This window comes from Desmodus rotundus, chromosome 12 (assembly GCF_022682495.2).
Source record: "Desmodus rotundus isolate HL8 chromosome 12, HLdesRot8A.1, whole genome shotgun sequence".
In the NCBI taxonomy this organism is placed as follows: Eukaryota; Metazoa; Chordata; class Mammalia; order Chiroptera; family Phyllostomidae; genus Desmodus; species Desmodus rotundus.
Window position 1 is genome coordinate 95,180,292 of NC_071398.1, and position 22,232 is coordinate 95,202,523.

The following is a 22,232-nucleotide window of genomic DNA, read 5'->3' on the forward strand; positions in this document are numbered from 1 at the left end:
GTTATTAACAGCCACAATTACCTGGAACTACATTATCTGCCTGGCTGATTACTCCAAAGTCAATTTGTATTGAAGAGATGAGCTCAGAGGAGTTAATAAGTTATTCCGAAGTGGCTGGCGGGGCCCCGCACGACCGTCTGGGGAGATGTGCGGGTGCGCCTGAGGCTCCATGAGGACTTCATCCTAATTCTCACCCAGCAGCGGAAGGACGCATGAGTTTCCTTGGTAGGAATGGCGTCTGCACAGTGCCCCGGGGTCCCTGCCCAAGCACGTTCCCTCTGCCGGGACCGCCTGCCACCACGGGGTGCAGACATGTGCATCCCAGACGAGTCTTTCGGAAATCAAAGTGTTCTTCGGCAGGAGCCGTGTCTGTGTCAGGGATCCCTCCCTCTAGGGGACAAAGCTCTGGGGTTTTAGGACCTGACAGCTCCTGTCCCTTCCCAACCTCGCCCTTGAAAGTCCTCTGCGGCCTGCTCTGTGGTTTGCAGGACGGTGCTCGGCGTGGCACCAGGCGTGGGTCTCAGAGGCCATCTCAGCCCTGTTTCTCTTGCAGGTTCCGGCAGCTCCATGCTGTGTGCTGCAGGCTGGTGTTGACCCCAGGGCTCTGCAAAGAGGATGGGGGCGGACGGGGAAACAGGGGTCCTGAAGAACATGCTCCTTGGCGTCAACCTGATCCTTCTGGGCTCCATGCTCAAGCCCTCAGAGTGTCAGCTGGAGGTGCCCACAGAAAGGGTCCAGGGACAGGCGGTGGAAGAAGAGGGAGGTGTGGGCAGCTACAACACCTCCGACAAAGAGCCGCCCGTGGTCTTCAACCACGTGTACAACATCAACGTGCCCCTGGACAGCCTCTGCTCCTCGGGGCTGGAGGCCTCCGCGGAGAGGGAGGTGAGTGCGGAAGACGAGGGACCGGCCGAGTACCTGGGCCAGACCTCTGACCAGGAGACCCAGGTCACCTTCACCCACAAGATCAAACTTCCCAAACAGGCCTGCCAGTGCGCCGGTTCAGCCCAGGTGCTGCAGGAGCTGCTCAGTCGCATCGAGATGCTGGAGAGGGAGGTGTCGGTGCTCCGGGATCAGTGCGGCAGCTGCTGCCAAGACGGTGCCGCCACAGGTAGGGCCAGGGGGCCTGCAGGGGCCTCAGGTGGGGGAGGCGAGGGGAACCCGGCACCTGTTCTCGCAGATGGAACAGGTGCCCCAGTCTGCAGCTCTCTCTTAAACCACCTCTAAGATCAAAAGGCGGTCTTTCCCGTGGGTTCAGCACCCGCCTTCTCCTTGCCACTCCCTTGGCCAGTGTGAAATACGTTAGTCTGATGGTGGGGGTCGAGTAAGGTTCAGCACAGCAGCTTCGGTGGCGAGTGGGGCATTTGGCGTCTGTCTGCACTCATCCTGGGTTTTTACAGGCTGTTGAATGGATGTGTGTCCATGTTAACCGGAGGGACTGGAGGATGCAGGCGCCGTGCTCACTGAGTTGCAGCTTTTCTCCCATCGGAGTAAATGATAGTCACCCAGGTCTCTGAGGACCCGTCCCCATTGTTCCCAGCAAGATGGAAGTTCTGGCTCCCGCCCCTTCACCAGCACACGCGCGTGCACACACCTGCTCACACACAGGCACACACACTTCACAGAGCTTATTCTGCGCCCCCGGAATGTCTGGAGGTGGTACCTCTCACCGTCCCCACCCCCCTGATGATGAGTAACTCTTACAAGTACTGTCTGTGTCTCTCTCTGAGAAGGGTCATTACGTTTTCAGAGCCAGACTTCCTGAGTTCAAATCCCGACTCTGCTACTTACTGACTTAATCCTGAAGCAAGTTCCATGGTGGCCCATGCCTTTCTTTCCCCACTGACAAATGGTGAGAGACGGGAATGGCCAGGAGTTGCTGAACATAAAAGCAGCTACTCAGGTGAAAGCCTGGTGTCCTGTGACCCCATACAAGCACAGCCATTACCTGCTGGCCCCCGTGCACAGGATTCGTGTCTGCCCCCTTGGGTGCACGGCTTCTCTCACCCGAAAGGTACCTCAGAGTCAGGCCATGCATTCCCTAGGAAGAGGAATCGTACTGTCTTGGGTTCAAGCTCTGCCTTCTAATGTCTCCGGGCTCTCACAAGGTGAGAGCAGGAGGCGGCCTGGACGGCCCACGTGTCCCGAGGGCCAGCAGACATGTTCGTCCCGAGACAGGTACAGATGAGGGGGTGTCTCTGAGTAATGACCTCCGTCATGGGTTCTCTGACCTCTACTCCTCTTCCCAACCAAAACAATACATACATAGTCTGCAGAAGAGAAGAGGGTCCAGTTGTCCAGTCTCCAGTTGGTGAGAACCGTCAGGCCGGTTTTCCCATGGAGCCAGGATGCGGGGAAATCACATGTGTCCATGAACATGGGCGCTTTGCTGCCCAGGGAGCTGGGCGGCTTTGTGAGTGGCTTTTTCCCAGCCTCCCACCAGGCTCCCTGGCAGACAAGGAAAAATCTACGAGCAAGAGCCACATTCAGCAGTGGCAGTGTTGTATCCTTCCAGGCCGTGGGGGCTGATTGAAGTGACAGGAAATAGGATATAACTTACTGCACTTCATATCCCCAAGGCCAAGTGCAGAGAAGGATGTTGAGCAGGTACTGGGTTTGTGTTTGCTTAAGAAGTTTGTTTGATTCATGTTAGCCAGATAAATTAGCTGCTGTAGTTACAGCGTGGTGAGGGCTAGGACAGAGATAAGCACAGAATCCTAAAAAGGTCACAGCAAATAGTGACTAAATGAGACCGAGGCTGTGAGGAGCCTTTGAGGTGACCCTGGAGCTGAGTTGTGATGAATGTGCAGAGGGAGTTGGGTGGCAGGAAGAAGAGGGACAGGGCAGGTCTATAGCACATACAACCTTGCCCTACATAGCGGGCTCAGTGCCCTGCCTACATCCCCTCGGGTCCCCTTCCATCCCCACAGCACCTGGGCACCTTTGTCACGGGCTGTCCTCAGGCTGTGGGACCCCTCTCGACCTGCCCAGGGAGAGAATGGAAGGGCCTGAGCATGCACACCCCCCAGGGACAGCCCTTTACCCTCGGTGCGGCCTGCACCATGGCCAGAGCATCCTGCCAGACCAAACCCAAGTCACCGCACCCGGGACTTGCCTGACAACGTACCCAGCTTGGGCTCCTGCCCTCCCCAAACATCCCCTTTCCCAGTTTTCCTGGGAGCACTTATCATGAGTCACTTTCACCTGAATGCCAATCTCAGGCCTCCTCCTCGGGAACCCAAGCTGGGACACACTGAAGGTGAGCTCTGGGCGTGAGGGCCCCCAGCACTGTGCTCGGCACAGGCAGCCCATATTGGGGGAAATAGTTATGAAATTGATTAAACAGGCTGCGATTAACTCTCCGCAACCTAAGTCTGATCACAGAGTGAGAAGTGGTGTCTGTCCACCCCTCCCCAAGCACCATTTTCAGGGGGTGCCATTGCTGCCCTTTGACCTTCTCCTTGACCGTTCCAGGACAACTGGACTACATCCCGCAGTGCAGTGGCCACGGCAACTTTAGCCTCGAGTCCTGTGGCTGCATCTGCAACGAAGGCTGGTTCGGCAAGAACTGCTCGGAGCCCTACTGCCCCCTGGGCTGCTCCGGCCGGGGCGCATGCGTGGACGGCCAGTGCGTCTGCGACAGCGAGTACAGCGGTGACGACTGCTCCGAGCTCCGGTGCCCAGCAGACTGTAGCTCCCGGGGGCTCTGCGTGGACGGGCAGTGCGTCTGCGAGGAGCCCTACACGGGCGAGGACTGCAGCACGCTCAGGTGCCCCGGGGACTGTTCGGGGAAGGGGACCTGTGCCAACGGAACCTGCTGGTGCCAGGAGGGCTACGTCGGGGAGGACTGCAGCCAGCAGCGGTGCCCGAACGCCTGCAGTGGGCGAGGGCAGTGCCAGGAGGGGCTCTGCTTCTGCGATGAGGGCTACCAGGGCCCGGACTGCTCGGCAGGTAGGAGGGGCTCCCGGGCACTGGGCACAGGTGGCCCAGCAAACTAATGGGAGAGGGCAAGAGACATGGAAGGGAAGGTGGGTTTGAGGCAAACACAATTCCCCATTGGGTCGTGCTCATTTGCTTTCCAAGAGAGCTGGTTTCTTCAGCCCATCACTACTGATGGGGCAAACTTAAGGGGGGCAGGGGGGAAGGCAGAAAAGGCCAGGTTCTCGCCGAAAGTTGGGTCTGACCCCCCAGACTGAAGGAAGGCAGTGGTCTCAGTGACCCCATTCCTCTGTCCCTGAGGCGGAGGAAAGTGGAGAGACAGGCATGGGACCACCTTGGGCCATGCCCTGCTAGCTGGGAGGGTGTCCACAAAACCTCTCCCCTGCTCCAGACTACCGTAGTCTGCTGTGTATCATGTGCTCCCGTGTTTATCACAAACCCACATTTTTGGCCCAAACTTTCAGGAAAAGAATCTTTCGTTTTAATTAATTCAATTATTTATTTATATTTAGCTACTTGGTTTTTGTATTATAAAGGAATTCTAGCATTTATTTTTGCACATTATAGTACAAGAAATTTTATGTAACAAGTAATTACACAACATAAGAACAGATACAAGGTATCTCAGGTACTACCCATGTATAATGTGCATCCTTATTTTTCCCTCAAAAATTTGGGCGAAAAATTCGAGTGAAAAAGTGCATATTGTACAAGGCAAAGTACGGAACCTGCCTCGCCTCTCGCCATGTCCTGGGACAAGCCCTTCTGAGAGCGGCTGCCTGGGAGTCTGGTGGGTCGGCGATAACCAGACAGGCCAGGCAGGTGCGTACACATTACCGGGTGTTGCTAATTGAAGAAACTTTATTCCCTCATGCGAAAAAGTATTGTGTAGGTAAGGAGTTAAGGGCAAACAGAATAAAGTACTAAGGTCTGCAAGCAACCACTGGCACCCTGACAGTGCACAGTATCAGAAGGCTGTGACTCACTTTGTTCAGATGACATGCAGCAGATGGGTGCCAACCCCAAAGGTGGTCCACGCCACGGGCACCACTACCAAGGTGGTACCCTAAAATGAAGATTCTAAGTCAAACGATCCATGGCGATAACAGCCCTTGGGGGGAAAAATCACAAGTAGACAAGTAATGCACTGCTTAGGAAAATATTTCCATGTTCCTTCATTTTTTCAATATCCAGTGATCTTAGTGAGCCTCCTAGTTTTGTTTTCTGAATTGAAATATCTTCATAAAAGTATACTTAGATGTTACACCAACTCTTCTGAAAGAAAATTCAAGCAGAAGTTAAGCCTCCGTGTTTCTGAATCTGAAGTCACTAGTAGTTGATGGGGGAGAGGGGCCGACTCCCACCCATGAGGCAAGGCACCCGAGGAGGCAAAGGGTCTGCTGGGGCCACTGTACTGTGGCTATTCTATTGTCCATGGGCTTTGGAAGGCAATATTCCTGGTTGGGCTGTACATACCTGCCATGTTCTTGACCCTGCTTTTCGGCAGGGGCGGGCCCCTTTGCAGACGGAACCTTAAATCTGACCCAGGGTCCCAACAGAATTGGAGACAAACCCTCCTGGTCATTCGGGGAAGACTCAGCAGCCGTCAGTGCAGCCGTGGCTGACCTGGGTTGAGGCCAAACCAGGAGCACATGCTGCCTCCAACAGGTTCCCCCCGTGCTGTTGGAGGAACTGGAGGCCCGGATAAATTACAGGCTCCAGAGCATGTGAGGAAGGACAGTTACATCATCTCCATCTGTTTCTATGGCAACCCTGGAGCCACCAGGCACTGCGGGAGGCACTGTTCTTATGTCTTTTAAACCTCACTCCACAGGTCTCTGCCCACAACCACCTAGGTCATTATCTAAAGTCTCCTCGGCTTGATCTTTGTGAAGAGGCTGTGGGAGAGGGGCCGTGTGTCCACTCTTGGATGTCCCTGTGCCCAGTGCACACACTCCAGCGTCCCTGTGCCCTAGCCCACGGGAGGGAGGAAGCTGAAACCATGCGGAGCCACAGCATGGACTTCCTCTCGGGTAGCTCCTTCCTCTTTGCAAGGACGTGGACAATAGCTGCCCACCGTGAGGGTTTCATCCTGTGGCCCCAGGCTGCAGGAGTGCAATGCGATTCAGTGCTCATGAGGACTCGCACCCCCAGTCTTCACTCATGGTGGGCCCTGGGGCGGCATCTCGGCCTTTTTGCCCCCTTTCTCTGGCTGCATGAAGATAAATTCATGAATAGGAGCACTTAAATCAGGCCTTAGCAGCGGTTCTGGACTTCTCATTTCACAGATGTAAAAAGCAGCCTTTTGGAGAGACAAAGATTTTTCCAGAGCCAGGCAGCTAATTAGTGGTGGAGCGAGAAAGCGAACCCTGGTTGCCCACCACCTTCTAGCATTCTTGAATCCTCTCTGGGATGCCAAGTAGAGCGGAATTTTTTTAAATGTTTGAAAATCCACCTACACAAAGAAATTGTCTTTTGATATGAAAGCCAAACCGTGTCAAATGATGGAAAGAGCTAGATGTTGGAGCTGGGTAGACAAGCCCGTTAAAAGATTATCCACACCTGCCCCCCATGAAGCAGGTTCCCGTGGGAGCTGATTGGTGTGCTGGTCAGACTCCCAGTGAGTCCAGGGGATAGAAGAGCCAGCAGAGCAGGGTCCCCTGCCCCTGGATGCCGTCAGCCCCATGGGGAGTCGTCACCAGCAGCCTCTGCCAGCACTGCCACCGGCCCAACCATCAGCACCTGATGGTTGTCACTCACTCCCCAGAGTGAGACACTTCCCGAGACTAATTCTAACACTTGCCCACCTAGGTGTGAAGTCAATGCAAATCCACAAAGCAGCCAGCGTGGCACCTTTGCAGACACTGGCAACTCCACTCCTCAAGGCAGGTTATTCCTTTCTAACTGCCAGCTCTCCCCCAAGTTTCAAAGTGGGAACCTCAGACTACTTTGCACCCTGCCCCCCAAATTTAGAGCACAAGGCCCATGGCTCCTTCACAGTTTGCTTTCTAGTTCAGTATCATTTCATTTCCCCTGAATCACTGACACCCAGTGTCCACAGCTGCTGCTGAGCCACAGGGCAGGTGGGGGCGGCCTCTTCGTGAGGGCACCGCTCTCAGGAGTTCTTCGCCAGAGTGCCACCGTTGCTACTCTCTCGTCGGAAGTGAAGGCCGTGTGTACCACCAGCCTCAGGTCTCAAGATTAAAATTTTCCAGGTGAAGTTGTCAAAGACAAAAAAATCCATCTGCATCTCTTTTCTACTTTAAAATCCCAAAATGCTCCTCTTGGATCATTCTCTATTGGCATTATTAGCTTTATTTTCTGGAATAAGGAACCAAAAGGGAATACTCACTTGTCCCAAATGCCCCAAGAGTTGTTGCTGCCTTGAAATTCGGAATAGCCATTTCTGCCACCATGACGCCTGGAGTCGATGCGCCGAGTCACAGGAGACAAGCACTAGAGAAGCTTTCTGAAAAGACGTTTCTAACCTCTGAGATGCAGGCGGGTCTGGGACTCGCCTCCTGAAGGACAGTCTGGATTGTCCTGTCACCTGGTTTCCTTTGGCGGGCTGCTAGGAAGCAAGTGACGACATCCGACATACGACACTCAACCAACCGGAAGGCAAAGAGCACTGGGTGTGGACACAATGGCCTTGAGAATTGATTCTCCTAGGACCCAACTCCCTGACTTTGGGCAAGTCCCTTCACCCAGCTCTCGGTTTCTCACTCTGTAAAGTTGGGACCCTTATAGCTGCCCAGTCGGCTTCGCAGCGCTGCTATAAAGGATTTTTAAAAATTTTAGCTAGAATGTGTGTCTGAACATGTTTTAGAGACTGTGAAATGCTATGCAAATGTAAAGGGTGTTGTTTACTGGCTGAGAGGTTCTCCAGGGGTGTCCAACCTTTTGGCGTCTCTGGACAACACTGGGAGGAAAAGTGTGGTCTTGGGCCACACAGTAAATGCATTGCAACACGACATCACAAAAAAATCTCATAATGTTCTAAGTAAATGTACAGTTTTGTGTTGGGCGACATTCACAGCCATCCTGAGCCGCATGCAGCCCCTGGGCCGCAGGTTGGACACCCCTGTTAGACCTGTTCTGCCAGTTCGAACAATCGCTTCTGTGTTTGTGAAGAGTTTTGGTTCTCACCCATAAAATCGAGCAGTAATCGTCCCTATCCCACAGTGCTGGTGACGGGTGGAATGAGATGATCTGCCCAAGAGTGTTCAGCATGGTGCCTGGTGCCTAATAAATGCTTCCTGTAACCGTGGGAACTGCTTACAGGTCTGCAGATCATCTCTGTTCCCCTTGGTCCCGGAGTTATTCTGTATGAACTACACCAAATGTTCTTAGTGCAGTTCGAACATCAATAATGTCAGAATTAGAAATGATATATGCTTATAAATTATCATGTGAAAGTTTATTTAAATTTAGTTTACATTTCCTTAGCTTTATGTATGTAAACAATAAATCTTTAATGTTTTGTTTGGGTCAGCATTCACCACCTTTGGAAGCTCTGCTATCTAGACTACTTTCCACAGTGAACACTTTGGGGCAAAGAAATCAAAGCCAATGCCCCATATTGCAGATATGGGGTCCTAATTTCCTTCCTCGGAGCTTGGGCCCCTCCTGGTTGCCGCTGCTGAGGATCTGAGGGTGCACGTGTGAGCCCCACAGAGGGGCAGACACTCTCTGAGTGTGGGCCTGTGACCAGCAGCTGGTTCTGTCCTTCCCACTTATAAAAATTAAAAGTGAAAATTCTCAGAGGAGAAATTCAAAACCAATGGCAACTCTTAACTAGCCGAAGCCTTCCCTGCACATAAATTTATTAGTTAATTATGACTATTTAAATATTGGCCCGATCTTTGATTTCATCTGTGGGCAGATCCAATTACAGGTGCATGGGACTTAGCCTCCTAATTGCTCTTAAAGGTTCAGTGATTTAATACCACACTCCTGGTTGAATCTTCCCTTCCCAAGAGGACCATACATGAAAGACCATTTCACTGAGGTTTATAATTTGGTGATTCTTTAAATAGCATGTGAACAAGAAAGAAAAGCAAAACCATCAAGAATATTTCTTCATCATCATCCCCAAGATCAAGGCTAATTAAAACTAGTTTAATACAAGTTACATTTCTCTCAAAAATTAAAGTTTCTTTTTAACAGAGAAAATGGTCCAATAAGTCATTATTGAATAACTTTAGCAGTCCATGATATCCAGGACTTACTGTTTTGGTGTCTTATATTTTGCAAGATAACCGGAAATATGCCTTTATTTCCTCTTACAAAATCAAATATTGTCTTCCAGGGTAATCTGGTGACAATTTATTAAACTACCAAAAATTCTGGCCACTGATACGCTATTAAGTATCTAATAACTAGCTCTCTGAAGAAAAAAATAAAAAGCTTTGCTTTGTAGCACTTGCCAATTTCCATGGTGTAAACGTTTCCTCCGTGGCCAGTTTCACACTACCAGTGTGACGTGGCTACCCGTGGGGTGGGCAGTAGCCCTGTGCAGAAGGACACAGCCATTCGGCGTTTCTACAAGAGAGACACAGCACATGTGGGTTACCTAGAGGTCGTGGAAAATAGTAAAATGTAGTGAAATAATATGACAGTGATTGGTTTTGAGTAGTTATTAATTTTGTTATTAGCATAATTTACTTAATTCTAGGTTTATCTGTACCTGTATTTTGCCATGTATAATGCATAGTTTTTGCCCAAATTTTGGGGGCAGAAACAAGGATGCGCATTCATACATGGGTAGTACTAACTCCCTATCTACATAAATGTTTTTAATTTTCTTATTTTTGCATATGGATTAAAAGTGTAACTCTAGAAAGCATAACATCCATATCTTTAAAGTCAATGCTAAAATTCCTTTATAATACAAAATACAAGTATCTAAATATAAATAAATAGTTGAATTTAAAAATTTAAATGAAAGATTTTTTTCCTGAACGCTTAGGCTGGAAACGTGGGCGTGCATTGTATTCCGCAAAATGCAGTAACCTGTCGCAATGGCTGTGTTTGACCACCGTCTTGCAGAATTCCCAAGCATTTGACAGTCAGCTTTCTCGGGTCAGTAGGAGCCGGGTCCAGCACACTACTGACTCGGGGTCCCATAGAGCTGGGAGAACCAAGCACAGAAAGACAGGAAGCCGCCCCAAAGGGCCTTAGGAATCACCTGAGCCATGGAGCCGAGCAGAACATCCAGACAGGGCACATGGGGTGAGCTGTGAGGCAGAAGGACGAGTTGAGGATGGGGAAGGCAGTCCTCTGAGCTCATGCTATCTGTGTGTTGCCTCCCGGTAGCTGCCCCTCCAGAGGACTTGCGAGTGGCTGGTATCAGCGACAGGTCCATTGAGCTGGCATGGGACGGGCCGATGGCAGTGACGGAATATGTGATCTCTTACCAGCCGACGGCCCCGGCGGGCCTCCAGCTCCAGCAGCGGGTACCTGGAGATTGGCGTGGTGTCACCATCACCGAGCTGGAGCCAGGTCTCACCTACAACATCAGCGTCCACGCTGTCATTAGCAACATCCTCAGCCTCCCCATCACTGCCAAGGTGGCCACCCGTACGTACCCTCTCCCCATCCTGCTTCATTTTTCTGTCCTCCTACATGTGACCATGAGCATTCGTGAGAGTGTGCAGTGTCTTAATTCCTCGGGGACGCCTGCAATCGTCACTGCTCTGGGGGGGTGGGACAGGCTCCTGCTATGACCCACTTAGGAAAGGGTATGTCGTCAAAAAGTCACTTCCAATTAAGAGAGTTTCCATACCCAGGCAGCTCCGTCAGTTACAGAACCAAAGGACTCAAAGTCCATTAGTTGTTGAGTTCTGACTTGTTCTAAGGCAGAGTCTGGAGGGAAGACAAGGCAAGATGAGAATTATACAGACTGATTCTAGTTAAAGACCCAGAGCCTGAACTGGGACGTGTAATAAGCACATTCTGTATGGCGTGTTACAGACGGCATCTGTACGGGGGAATAATCTTATTTAAAGCCATAGCTGGCAATAGCCACTTCTCTTAGAGAGGTGGCATAATTTGTTTAGCAAAATAGCTTGATAGCCCACTTTGATGATAAAATTGAGGCTCTAGAACATGGTTTAGAAAAATTCAACAGGGAGAAAAAAAAGAGAAAGACAGAGACAGAGGTAGAAAGCGAGTAAAAATGGACTTTTCTTTTTTATTTCTAAGAAGGAAAAATTCCTGTAGGCATGGATTTATATTTTATAGGTTTATTTAAGCACAGAAAATTTTTAAAAGATTGCATACTGACTATTAATATTGACGATTTTAGGGAGTAGACTAGGAAGGAGCTAGGAAGTGACTGTGATTTTTTTCTTTATACACCTCTGAATTCTTAAATCATTTTTTCCATCACCACTTCTACTCTCGGATACCTGCTGGGCAACCTACAGTTGAGTTCAGCTCTGACTTAGCATCAGGCCCCATGCGTTCAGGCCTCAGTCTCCGAGGACTGCCCCCGCCCCAGGTGCCCGTCACACATCCCAGGTTCTCACCCATACTTCTGACCCACTGGCTATAAACTCAAGGGGTTCCCACAACCCCTCCTTAGATTTGGTAATTCATTAGAACAGCTCATAGAACTCAGGAAAGTGCTTTACTGACCAGCTTATTATAAAGGATACAACGCAGGATGAAGCCAGATGAAGAGACATGTAGGGCAAGGGGCGTGGAGCTTCCCGCCCTCCCTGGGCGTGCCACCCTCCCCATGCCTCCGTGTGCCCACCAGCCTGGGAGCTCTCTGAACCTCATTGCTCAGGGTTCCTATGGAGAGCTAGCTGACTGTGGAGGCACAATCGGTTTAGGCATGGAGGTTGGGAGGTGGGGATGAAGATGCCAAGCCTCTAATCATGCTTGGATTTTTCTAGAGACCAGCTATCTTATAATCATACAAAAGATACTCTTATCAGTTCAGAGAGTTCAAGGGTTCCAGGAGCAGTGTGCCAGGAACCTGCGACCAAGACCAAATATGTATTTTAATGATGTTACCACAAAGGTGGTAGCTGTAGCAGAGACCCAGAACAAGGAGTGATCGTGACCCAGAGGCCCCTGGGTCAGAAAATGAGACTTACCACCAAATATGAGATAATTAGTTGGAGCCCAATTTATGTCATTCTCAAATGACAAGATGGTATTTGGATGACAAACACCATGAGAATTCAGAACAAGGGGAGGTCACCGTCGAAAGAGTTGGCCTGGAGCTCTCACAGAGTTCCCAAGGACTTGACCTGAGCTTTGAAGGGTGCAAGGACAGAGAGAGGCAGAGGGGACAGGACTTAAGAAGTCATCTTGCCCCTTGCTTTTCAGGTGATAATGTATCCTGGTACCATATTGGACTCTTCCTGTGAATGCCGACTTTGTTAATATGCCTGTAATTATCTCTGTTTATATTTGACCTTTTTTTCCTTTAACTCCTCTGGTGCCTGAGATATAGTTTTAAATACCTGCGATGGCTATGGTGAGGCAGGTCACCATCTGCCGCTGCCCCCACCTTGCTCCGGGATGAGTCAGCACAGCAAGCTCCTGGCCCGACTGCCAAGCGTCTTGTCCCTGACCCTCGTGCCCCCACGGCGACGAGGTTTTCCATCTCCTGTGGCATTTCTTGTGCCAAGTCAGGGCATCCCCTCAGGCACACTCCCAGGTGACAAGGACAAAATCATGTCGACTCACCTGGCATGCCTTCTGGTGGGCTCAGAACCAGCCCTGCCTTTCCACCCAGAAGCAAGAGAGGGCTTCCACACAGGACAACGAGGGTCTGTTCGTTCCCCCATGGGAACCTCCCGACGGAGGCGAAGCTGCAGTGGAAGCACGCTCCCCGCAGGACTGAGAAAAGCATCACCGGCATATTTCAGGGCAACCGTGCACACACCTCACTGACCCTGCCCGTACCTGTGCAGTGTAGGTGCATGTGTGTTGGGGAGAGAGGAGTAGGACAGGAAGGAAACGAGATGAGGGAGGCAAAGTGAGGGAGGGAGAGAAGAGAGAAATGATAAAAGAGCCACTGGAGAAAAGGAGGTAGTCAAATAAGGAGCAAAAGCCCCAGAATCTGCCCCCGGCCTTGGTGTGTGGCTGTGCTTGGCTTGTGGACGTAAAATGGAAATTTCAGGCCGTCCTACACATGGTGGTTTGAATGAACAAAATACTCTCACTGTCCATCAGAGGGCCAAGGCAAGCATCCCAGTCTTCGTTCTGAAGTGGGCGGGTTCCGCTCCTCTAGCCAACTCTGTGCGTCCTTTTCCTGGGTGTGAAATGGGAACGCTGATGTTAGCCGTTCAATCGCCTCTCAGGAATCTGTACAGCCTCCAAAGATAGCATTCAGGTTCCCAGAAAAAGGTATTATGTCAAATGCCAAGGTTTACCACCTTAGTAAGGAGAGGAAAGCGTGACTTTTGTACTTTCGTAATAACGTGTTATAGAATAGAAAACATAAACAAGTATTGATTAGATGGGGTTACCTTTGCTCATGGATTGCACCAGGCAATCCATGACTTGGCACTAGGCCACAAGGGAGCAGGCCGACCCCACCCCGTGTGAGAACCACCGTGTGTGTGAGCAGATGCACCGTCCACCACACTCACAGCATGGGGGGAGCACACCCAGTCGGTGACGCTCTCCGTACAATCGCCATGACCTGCTCCCCCCATTGCTGTGTTCCAGATCTCTCCACTCCTCGAGGGCTACAGTTCAAGACCATCACAGAGACCACCGTGGAGGTGCAGTGGGAGCCCTTCTCCTTCTCCTTCGACGGGTGGGAGATCAGCTTCATTCCAAAGGTAACCCCACCTATCGGACCGCTAAACCGATGGCCTTCTGGGGCATGATCATCCCCTCCATGGGGCTAGGAGCAGGGAGAAAGGTGCTACCCAGTATCTCCCTCCACCACTGAGGACACAATGGGATATTCTGTGGGTGCCCAGGCTGTAAGGCATGGCGAGGGACAATCAGCAAGAATGACCCTGAGCCCGGGAAGCAGACACCAGTCCAGCCCTCTGCTGAGAAGGCTCTGAGGTTTTGCAGAATGTGGTCATTAGTGAGTCTGAATACCAAACCTTCAAACAGCTGGGGGTTGTCTTTGGGACATAGGAAAAGTCCATCTGAACCAGCCACATTAGTCTGTGAGTTAAAAGTATCCCAAGATTCCTTTCTATTCTCTAAAGTAGTGTTTTATTTTCTTAATCCTAAAACTAACATTCCCAAGTTGCCAGAGGTCTCCAACTCGCTCTGGTTTTCTAGGACTGGCTGAGCCCGCTGATGTTCTTCCTAACTCCTTGACTCATGGGCCATAATGTCGAATCACACTTCTCCCCTCCAGCTTCATCTTTCAATATCAAAGAGTGTTTTTCCAGTCATTCATCAGACTTAATGGTACATGACACGTTTTTGGCCAACAAGACTGTGATTTCACCATTCTTACAGGCATGGGCCATTGGAGCTATAAAAGACCTTCAAGTTCACAGAGTAGACCCCTCATTTTACATCCAGTCTGTATCATTTATAGAGACAAGGCTCTGTGGATGCGAACTGAGACAGCAGGTTGGTGGCAGGCTTGATCCAGGATGTCCACATCCTACTCCAAGGCCGTGTCCCCTGTACCAGGACGCACCCCCCTCTCACGTGCAATCACGCCATTACAAGTTCAATACATCTAAACAACACACTATACAAATACTGAATTCCCTGTCTTTTTTGTGTTAAAATGGCCGGTAAAATGTAGCGGGCAAGTGGGTTTGTAATGATGCAGAGAGAATCGTGGCACCCCACTGCCCAGGCAGAAAACACAATGCCAGCTTCGCCTGGTTTACATTCAACCTGTGAAAAATAAGGGCTGGCTAGGGCATGCCAAGGTCAAACACACAGCTGCATGGAATGAATGTGATCTGTGGGTTGAGGCCACTGGGCAGCACTTTCCCACACTGATTTCTAAGGGGATGGCTGTGAAGTTCGTATATGGCACCCCAGGCAGCACAAAGAGAGACCGAAGAATAGGGGAGGAGGCAGTGTCACAGAACAGTCCTGTTCGCTCTGCCACTTCCAGGGACTCACAGAGAAAATATGTGCTAGCAGACAGATAGGGAGGCAGGTAGATAATAAACCTGGGACCCAACATCATCACTCTGGTCTTACTTTCCCTCCTACCAGTTTGTCTCCTTCCTCTCTCCTATTACCTTCTGTTCTGTGCTGTCTTTTTCCCTTCCCTGCACCTACAGTTGGTTGTGGCATGGACTCCTAACTCATTAGGGTGAAGAGGGAACAAGACATTGATGAATTCGCACCCAGAGTAACACCATGGGAAACTCCAGACGTAAAAGAATAGCTCTGGCTCATTTAAAAAAAAAACCCACCTGGAAACGTCTTAGTTTGGCAAGTGGCGTGGGTGTGCACAGAGCTGTTTACACACGCACACTACTCTTCTAACCTCAGGATAAACGCCCCCAAGTCCAATGGATGTCAGCTCTAACCATCAAACGTTCTTTCTTTGGCAAGAGCCAGCCTACATCACCTAAGGACCAATTTTTATTAGCAAACTCAGTAGACTCAGGAAAGGCCAAAGAAATGTTCTTGAAAATTGATTTTCTCCACCTGCCAAACCTCCTGAGAGAGGTGGCCTTCTCGCTGAGCCTGCTGGGAGTCATCCCTGTCCCCACACACTCGCTGTCCTCATGGAGGGAAGAGGAGTAGTTCCAATTTTTAAATCACAGTTCGCAAGCAGTGGGGGCGCCTTTCTCTCCCAGTGATTTTCTCTCGCTTTCTCTGCTTCCCCCTCCCCCACCCGCAGAACAACGAAGGAGGGGTAATCGCCCAGCTCCCCAGCAGTGTCACCTCCTTCAACCAGACGGGACTGAAGCCTGGGGAGGAGTACACCGTCAACGTGGTGGCTCTGAAAGAACAGGCCCGGAGCCCTCCGACCTCGGCCAGCGTCTCCACGGGTGAGTGCCTCCCGCCCTCCTCTGTCTGTACCGCCAGGTCGCTCTAGAGGGGGGACTGCAGACTTGCCTGGGAGCTGCAGAGACGTGGGGGTGCTAGGGTTTCTCCCGTAGCTGAGAACAGTTTCGGGACCTGGAGATGAGATGCTGCTCTACCAGCTGCCAGGCTGAACATCTCCTGCTTGCTTCTCCTCGCAAGCTTAGAAATCCGGGAGAGTATTCCATGGGGAATATTCTCTGTTATGATTTCCAGAGTGTTGCTGCCAGTCTTACTCATCAGAAGGTCTCATTCATCAGCCCCAAGTATCGTGAGCTTTGGGACGCACTGTGAGACTTGGAGAAAGTCATCCAACCCTTCCCAAACCTTAACTCACTCTACAGAGCTGCACAGCAATGCCTCCTTCATTGAGCTGGCATGAGGGTTACGTTAGATAAAGCGCAGAAAGTAACTAGCACTGCGTTGATGAGAGTGAGTATATGCCCGGTACATACATGTATACTCAGAGAACACACTTAGAATGAGCGTGCAGGAAACTCGTCATTGAAAACCAGCCAATACGGCTTGGGTCACTGTTAAAGGTGACACCTTAGGTCTATTCTGTCCTCCCCACAGTTCATCTCATGCAAGACCATTACCTTTGATTCGTTAACTGTGCCGCATGTTGCCGTATTGTTTCCTTGGCTAGCAAAGGCTGCTCAGCCTGGATGCTATGAATTAGTAATTACGATACATATCTGTGTGCCCTCACCAAGCAGTTTTCAAGAGTTACAGATAGCATCTGGTATCATTTGGGGTCCTCACGTCGTGGATGGGAAAACTGCGATTCGAAGGTTAAGCAGCATTCCCTGTTCATAAACGAGATAGGTGCACACTGGCATAGCTTTAGTTTTTATAAACAGAAATTGACACTGAAGGAAGCCAGTCATGGGTCCAGGACAAAGGCTGCGGCGGCCAGAGAAGGCAGCCACAGCACTGTGAAACCAGACAGGCTGCGTCAGTGGCTCATACTTTGCTCATTGGATCCAAACTAAGCAGCATCGGGCGCTGGGGCTCATGCTCCGTCTAGAGAACACTGGTTTGAAACTACTGTGGGATTAGACCAGGTCCCATTAGAGCTCTGGGCCTCCCCCGTGCAGTGCCTCGAGGCCAGGATGAAGTGGCTGCCAGGCCCACCAGTGACTACTCCCACTGCCCCCACCCCGCGCTCATCGCCCTCCCCTCCAACCAAGGCAGCCTCACTCTTATCTGCTTCACATTTTCTACAGTCGGTTAAGAGTTTGTGCTTTGGGAAGGGTACTATCCTTCCCCAAAAAGAGGCTTTCAAACCAGGGTTCTAATCCAAATATGTCTGAGAAGAGACTCCATAGCCACAAAACCTGGAAGTGCTCTATGGGGATCTCCCAGGTGCTGCGGGCCAGTTCACCGAGGTCACCTGGAGCCTGAAGAGTGGGTCTTTCCCAAGGAGCACAGATTCTCCTTCCTGACATGGGACATGTCAGGGCCCCCAGTTGTCCCCGTGACTGGACAGTGAGGAAGATTAGTAGAAAACCGAAGACTGCAGGGAGGAGGTGGTTCGAGGCGGGGGTGGTGGGGGCCGAGGAAGAGCATCACAGCTGCAGACTGTTCTTCCTCCAGAGTACTGGCAGCCCGCGCAGAAGGCAGTCCAGCCCTCCTTAGCCTTCTACTCGGGCCACATTCCTACAAAGTTCGCAGAATTTGGGGGGTTTGGAAGTTTCTTAAGGTGGAAATTCAAAGTTCCAGATCTAGAAATTTGTGGTAAAGCGAGGGAGAATTTTTTCCCAGGTAGGAAAAACGTCCTAGTTGATATTTTGGCTTTGTGTACAGAGCCGTGAAAAGAAGTGGGAGAAGACAATTTATTCCAGCTCCCTCTGTGAGGGGGACTGGGGTTTGTTTAGACATCGGGCCCGAGTTGAAAGCGAGCTGACACCGCCCGATGGGAATGAGACAGCTCGACCAAGTGGCCAAGGAAAGAGAATCCAAGAGTGGCCACAAAAATACCGCCGGCTCCCCAACCCTGCCTGCTATTTTTAGAAAAGGATTGTTTAATTATTTCCTCCTGCTAAGGTCTGACCTACACCAGCCCCCTCCTGCGAAGCTCTGCCTCCGCATCAGGCCCTCCAACTGGCTTCTTCACAGCAGGTCGTTTTGGGAATGCAAATGACAAGGCCTCCTGCAGCGAGAGCACTCTGGCGCACAATCACCTTCTAATAGGGGCAATCCATTAAGACTGGGGTTTGGGGGATGGGAAGAGTGGCAGGACCAAAGCCTCACAAGGTCATCTGGGTTTCTGTGACATCTCCTCCCCACCCCATAAGAACTTCAGTTCATTCTCCTGGATAGAGAGGATCATCCTTCCTTCCACTCATTTAACACCCATTTGTTGAGTGTCTACTTGTTCCAGGCATCACGCTTAGCAGCTAGGACACCATTTCCCCAGTTCATGATTAAATTAAACAAAATTTAAAAAGGCCCAAGTTATCTAAAACCACTAAACACAGCATGCTGCAAACATCCGGATGTGTTCTGTTCAGCCACATGATTGCCCCAAATAGGAGAAACGAAACCTCAACTCCAAACCAGGTGGCACCAAAATGGTCTGGTCATTTTCACTCTGGCTGGCGCTAGACCCCAAAACCTAAGCTGCTTAATAGAGAACAGGCCTGGGCTAGCCCCAGAAAGGAGGTGGGGTGACCTGGGAAAGGCCCAACTGGCAAAACTGAGGGGCTCAAGGTCAGGCTGAGACCACTCAGAAAGACACTCCACTCTGGAGACAGAGCAGGAGGCGGACCAGGGTGGACCGATTACAAAGTCAGTCTTAGTCAAGACCCTCTGGTAACAGGGAAGAAATCTTTCTTTACCAGCGGAAGTGAAAGAGAGAATTTACTGGAAGGACAGCCTCTCAGGGAGCCCCTGGGCCAGAAGTGCATCTGAGCTCCCTGAAGACTTGAGCCAGAAAATGGAAAATCAGGGATCGCACTACTGTCTGTGCCTAAAAATCCCACAAATCACCCGTTTCTGCTTCCCTCTGTATATTTGCTCCTAAAAGTCTGTCCCCAGCTCCAGTGGGGGAGGGAGCGGGGGCTCCCCACACCAAGCAGTTCTCTGCGACATTAGCCGGGTATCCCACCATTCACCTTGAGTCTGACTCTACCCAGAGAGAGCATCAGATCCAGTGGGTTGGGGGCTCAGTCCCACAAGGCTGTCCTCCACATCAGATGGCAGTCGCAAGTCCAGGTTGTCACCTGCGCTTCTGAGTGACCAGCTCTAGGTTGGAGGGTCCCATGCCCCTCTCTCGGGGTTCAATTAATTGAACCTCTCTCGGGGTTCAATTAATTTGCTAGAGCAGCTCACAGAGCTCGGGAAGCCCGCTTGCTCACTAGATCACAGGTTCCTTACAAAGGCTCTTATTAAAGGACACAAACCAACAGCCCAGTGAAGAGACACAGAGGAAGAGGTGCCAGTCAAAGGAGCCTCTGTCCTGGTGGGGTTTGGGCGTGGTTGGCACAGGGGCGTGCGGGAGCTCCCTAAACCCAGTCCTTTGGGATTTTTATGAAGGCTTCAGTACATAGGCCCGACTGATCGACTGGCCAGCAGTCAAGGCTGGGGCTGAAAGTTCAACCCCCTGATCACATGGTTGGGACCCCTTGGAATCAACTCCCAACCCCCTTCCCTCTCTCTCCTCTTCCTTCCTCTCTCTCTCTCTCTCTCTCTCTTCCCTCTCTTCTCCCCCTTGCCCCTCTCTGGTTTGCCATTAATGTGTGAATACCATAGAGAATGGCCACAGCCACTCTCATGGTCCAAGTTCAACTCACCAGGGAACCAGAGTCCCTGGTTCTTATTCCACATTCTTGAAGAACACTAATGTGAATCAGCTCCAGTCAGAAAGCTGTAGTCACAGAATAAATGTAAACATGGAAACCGGGCCTACTTTCAGAAGATAATGAGTACTTGAGTCGTTCCGAGAAGGGCATGTTGGCCAGGCGACATACTGTGGGCGGAAAAGACCAGTTTCCATTCTCCTCACCTACCTTTCTCCTTCTATTTTCCGTCTACATTCCCTCACCTTGCCCCACCCGCATCATCTAATTCCACGGGAACAGGGTCCCAAGTGGGTGCAGGAACCATGAATGGTGGCCCCCCAGGAAACCAGCCAGGTTTCCTAGCGTCACGCCATTCCACAGCAGCGTTCCCTCAGCTGCTCTGTGCCAGAGGCCAAGGCTCGGGAGGGACACGTGCTGAGTAACTCAGAGGGACTAGGTGTGACTGCAGTGTCCTTCTGGCTCAGGAATCTGCAAGAACAGGTGGGGAAAACAGAGACTGCTCCAAAACTGAGGTCTTTTTTTTCTTTTAGAAGAGTGAGTTTCCCCGGAAGGCACGTTTCCTGCCACAGACGCAAACGTCTGTTGGGTGTTGGTAGTGCCCCAGCAGCTGGGTTGCCTTAGTTGTTCGTACCGTTGAGCAGGGATGCCTTTTGGATTCTCACGATGCCCTGTGTGGCGGCCAAGCTGGCAGACTCCGGTGTTCAGAGAAGGCTGATAACTCTGATCTTTCCTCAGAGCTAGGCAGTGGAGCCCAGGCCAGAAGCTCGGGTCTCAGTTCTCTGTCCCTTCATCTGCAGACAGAAGCAGCGCTGACCCCCTCAAGCCAGGAAGTGCTCCCCGCCCCGGGCCCCACTGCCCAAACTGGGAGTGCCAGGACTGAAAAACCACAGCCTGGTCACAGCAAGGTTCAGGAGCCCTGAGCTCCAGGGCCAGTCACCCTGTGGCCAAACTGTGTCCTCAGGAAAGAGATTTCTTCTTACTGTGCCTCTGTTTCCCCATCTGTGAAATGGGATAATAAGGCCCATCCGCTCCCTGACAGGCTGGGCTAATGGAAGGATGAGGGAGAGCGTGGAGGTCAAATGCTCATTGCTCCAACTCCCGTTTCTGTCTGATCCTTCCCATTCAGTCATCGATGGGCCCACGCAGATCCTGGTGCGAGATGTCTCCGACACCGTGGCCTTCGTGGAGTGGACCCCACCTCGAGCCAAAGTCGACTTCATCCTCTTGAAGTACGGCTTGGTGGGCGGGGAAGGCGGGAAGACCACCTTCCGGCTGCAGCCCCCGCTGAGCCAGTACTCAGTCCAGGCCCTGCGGCCCGGTTCCCGCTACCAGGTGTGGGTCAGTGCCATCCGAGGGACCAATGAGAGTGAGGCCACAACCACCCAGTTCACCACAGGTGAGGCCGTGGTGCGCAGAGGGGCGGGGGGAGGGTGGCCAGGGAGGAGACAGCTGGTGGTGGTGTCATCAGGGCCAGAGGGGTGTCCAGGAGCAAGGTGACATGTGCTCGGGCAGCCACATCACCACAGACACCACAAGAAGTGAGAGGTCCTGGGGCCCCTGCTGATGCTGCAGCGCAGTAGAGGGACACACTGGCCATCGGAGCACGCGTTCCTGCCCACTCCTGTTACCAGCCAGGCCGGTGGCCTGATCCGAGTCTTGTCCAGGTCTCAGCATTCCCATTCGTAAAACAAAAGCTTTGTCTTGAAGACATTTACACATCCACGTTATGAGCCCAGATGGCAACTTGGGGAGAGTTCTGGGGAGAGGCGTCTCTATTGCTGTTTGCAGGAATGGTTGCAGTGACTCTGTAAATCCCTTCCAATGGCTCTACCACATGGTACCCCTTGGATTTGTGCGAAGCCCTTCCTGGACCACGGCAGCCAGCTCCGCCTGAGGTTCTGGGACTCTCGCGGCCATCTGTAAGCACAGTCTCAAAGGCTAATGGGACGCCTGGCTCCCACGGCCAGCAGGCTGAGTAGAGCCCCCACTGGTGTCGCCTGTCTGGTTATGACGACCACCCCCACCCCCAAGACTATCGGGACTCCTCAAGAGCTTCACTGACAGTTGGGAAAGGTCAGACCTCATCCCCGACCCTCTTGGAGCCCACGGACGGCCAGCTGGTAGGCAAACAGGACAGGCACCGCCTGAAGGCGGGCTTCCTGGCACTTGGGCTGGGTCCGCAGGGACCTGTGCTCAGATTGGGAGTCTCTGTCAAACCCAGATTCTCAGTCTCAGCCCCTCTGTCCCGGTCACATACTGAGGAATGTCTCTGCCAACTCTCCTCTGTCCCAGGGATGCAAGGAAGCTGCTGGCGTCTGTAAGATCTAAGGACCAGCATCTTCTGATGGGACCGTTCAAGGGGAATCTCTCATTCACGCATCCTACCTGAGCTTGAAGCTAAGAGCCTGCTGCAGAGTGGCAGGGAGGTTCAAAAAACAGTACCCCTGTCCTCTACCTGTGTTTACTGAGGCAAAGAATAAGGCAGATGGA

The 22,232-nt window shown here is 51.6% G+C and overlaps 1 protein-coding gene across 1 annotated transcript in view; it reads left to right on the top strand.

Annotated features, from left to right (window-relative positions):
- Positions 1-615: 615 nt before the first annotated feature.
- TNR (tenascin R) overlaps positions 616-22,232 on the top strand; it is a 62,750-nt gene continuing 41,133 nt past the window's right edge. The window contains exons 1-6 of the mRNA XM_024551740.2: positions 616-1,111; positions 3,475-3,951; positions 10,258-10,521; positions 13,633-13,748; positions 15,752-15,902; positions 20,869-21,138. Of these exons, the coding sequence (XP_024407508.2) occupies positions 616-1,111; positions 3,475-3,951; positions 10,258-10,521; positions 13,633-13,748; positions 15,752-15,902; positions 20,869-21,138 (1,774 nt within the window). The remainder of the gene's footprint in view (positions 1,112-3,474; positions 3,952-10,257; positions 10,522-13,632; positions 13,749-15,751; positions 15,903-20,868; positions 21,139-22,232) is intronic.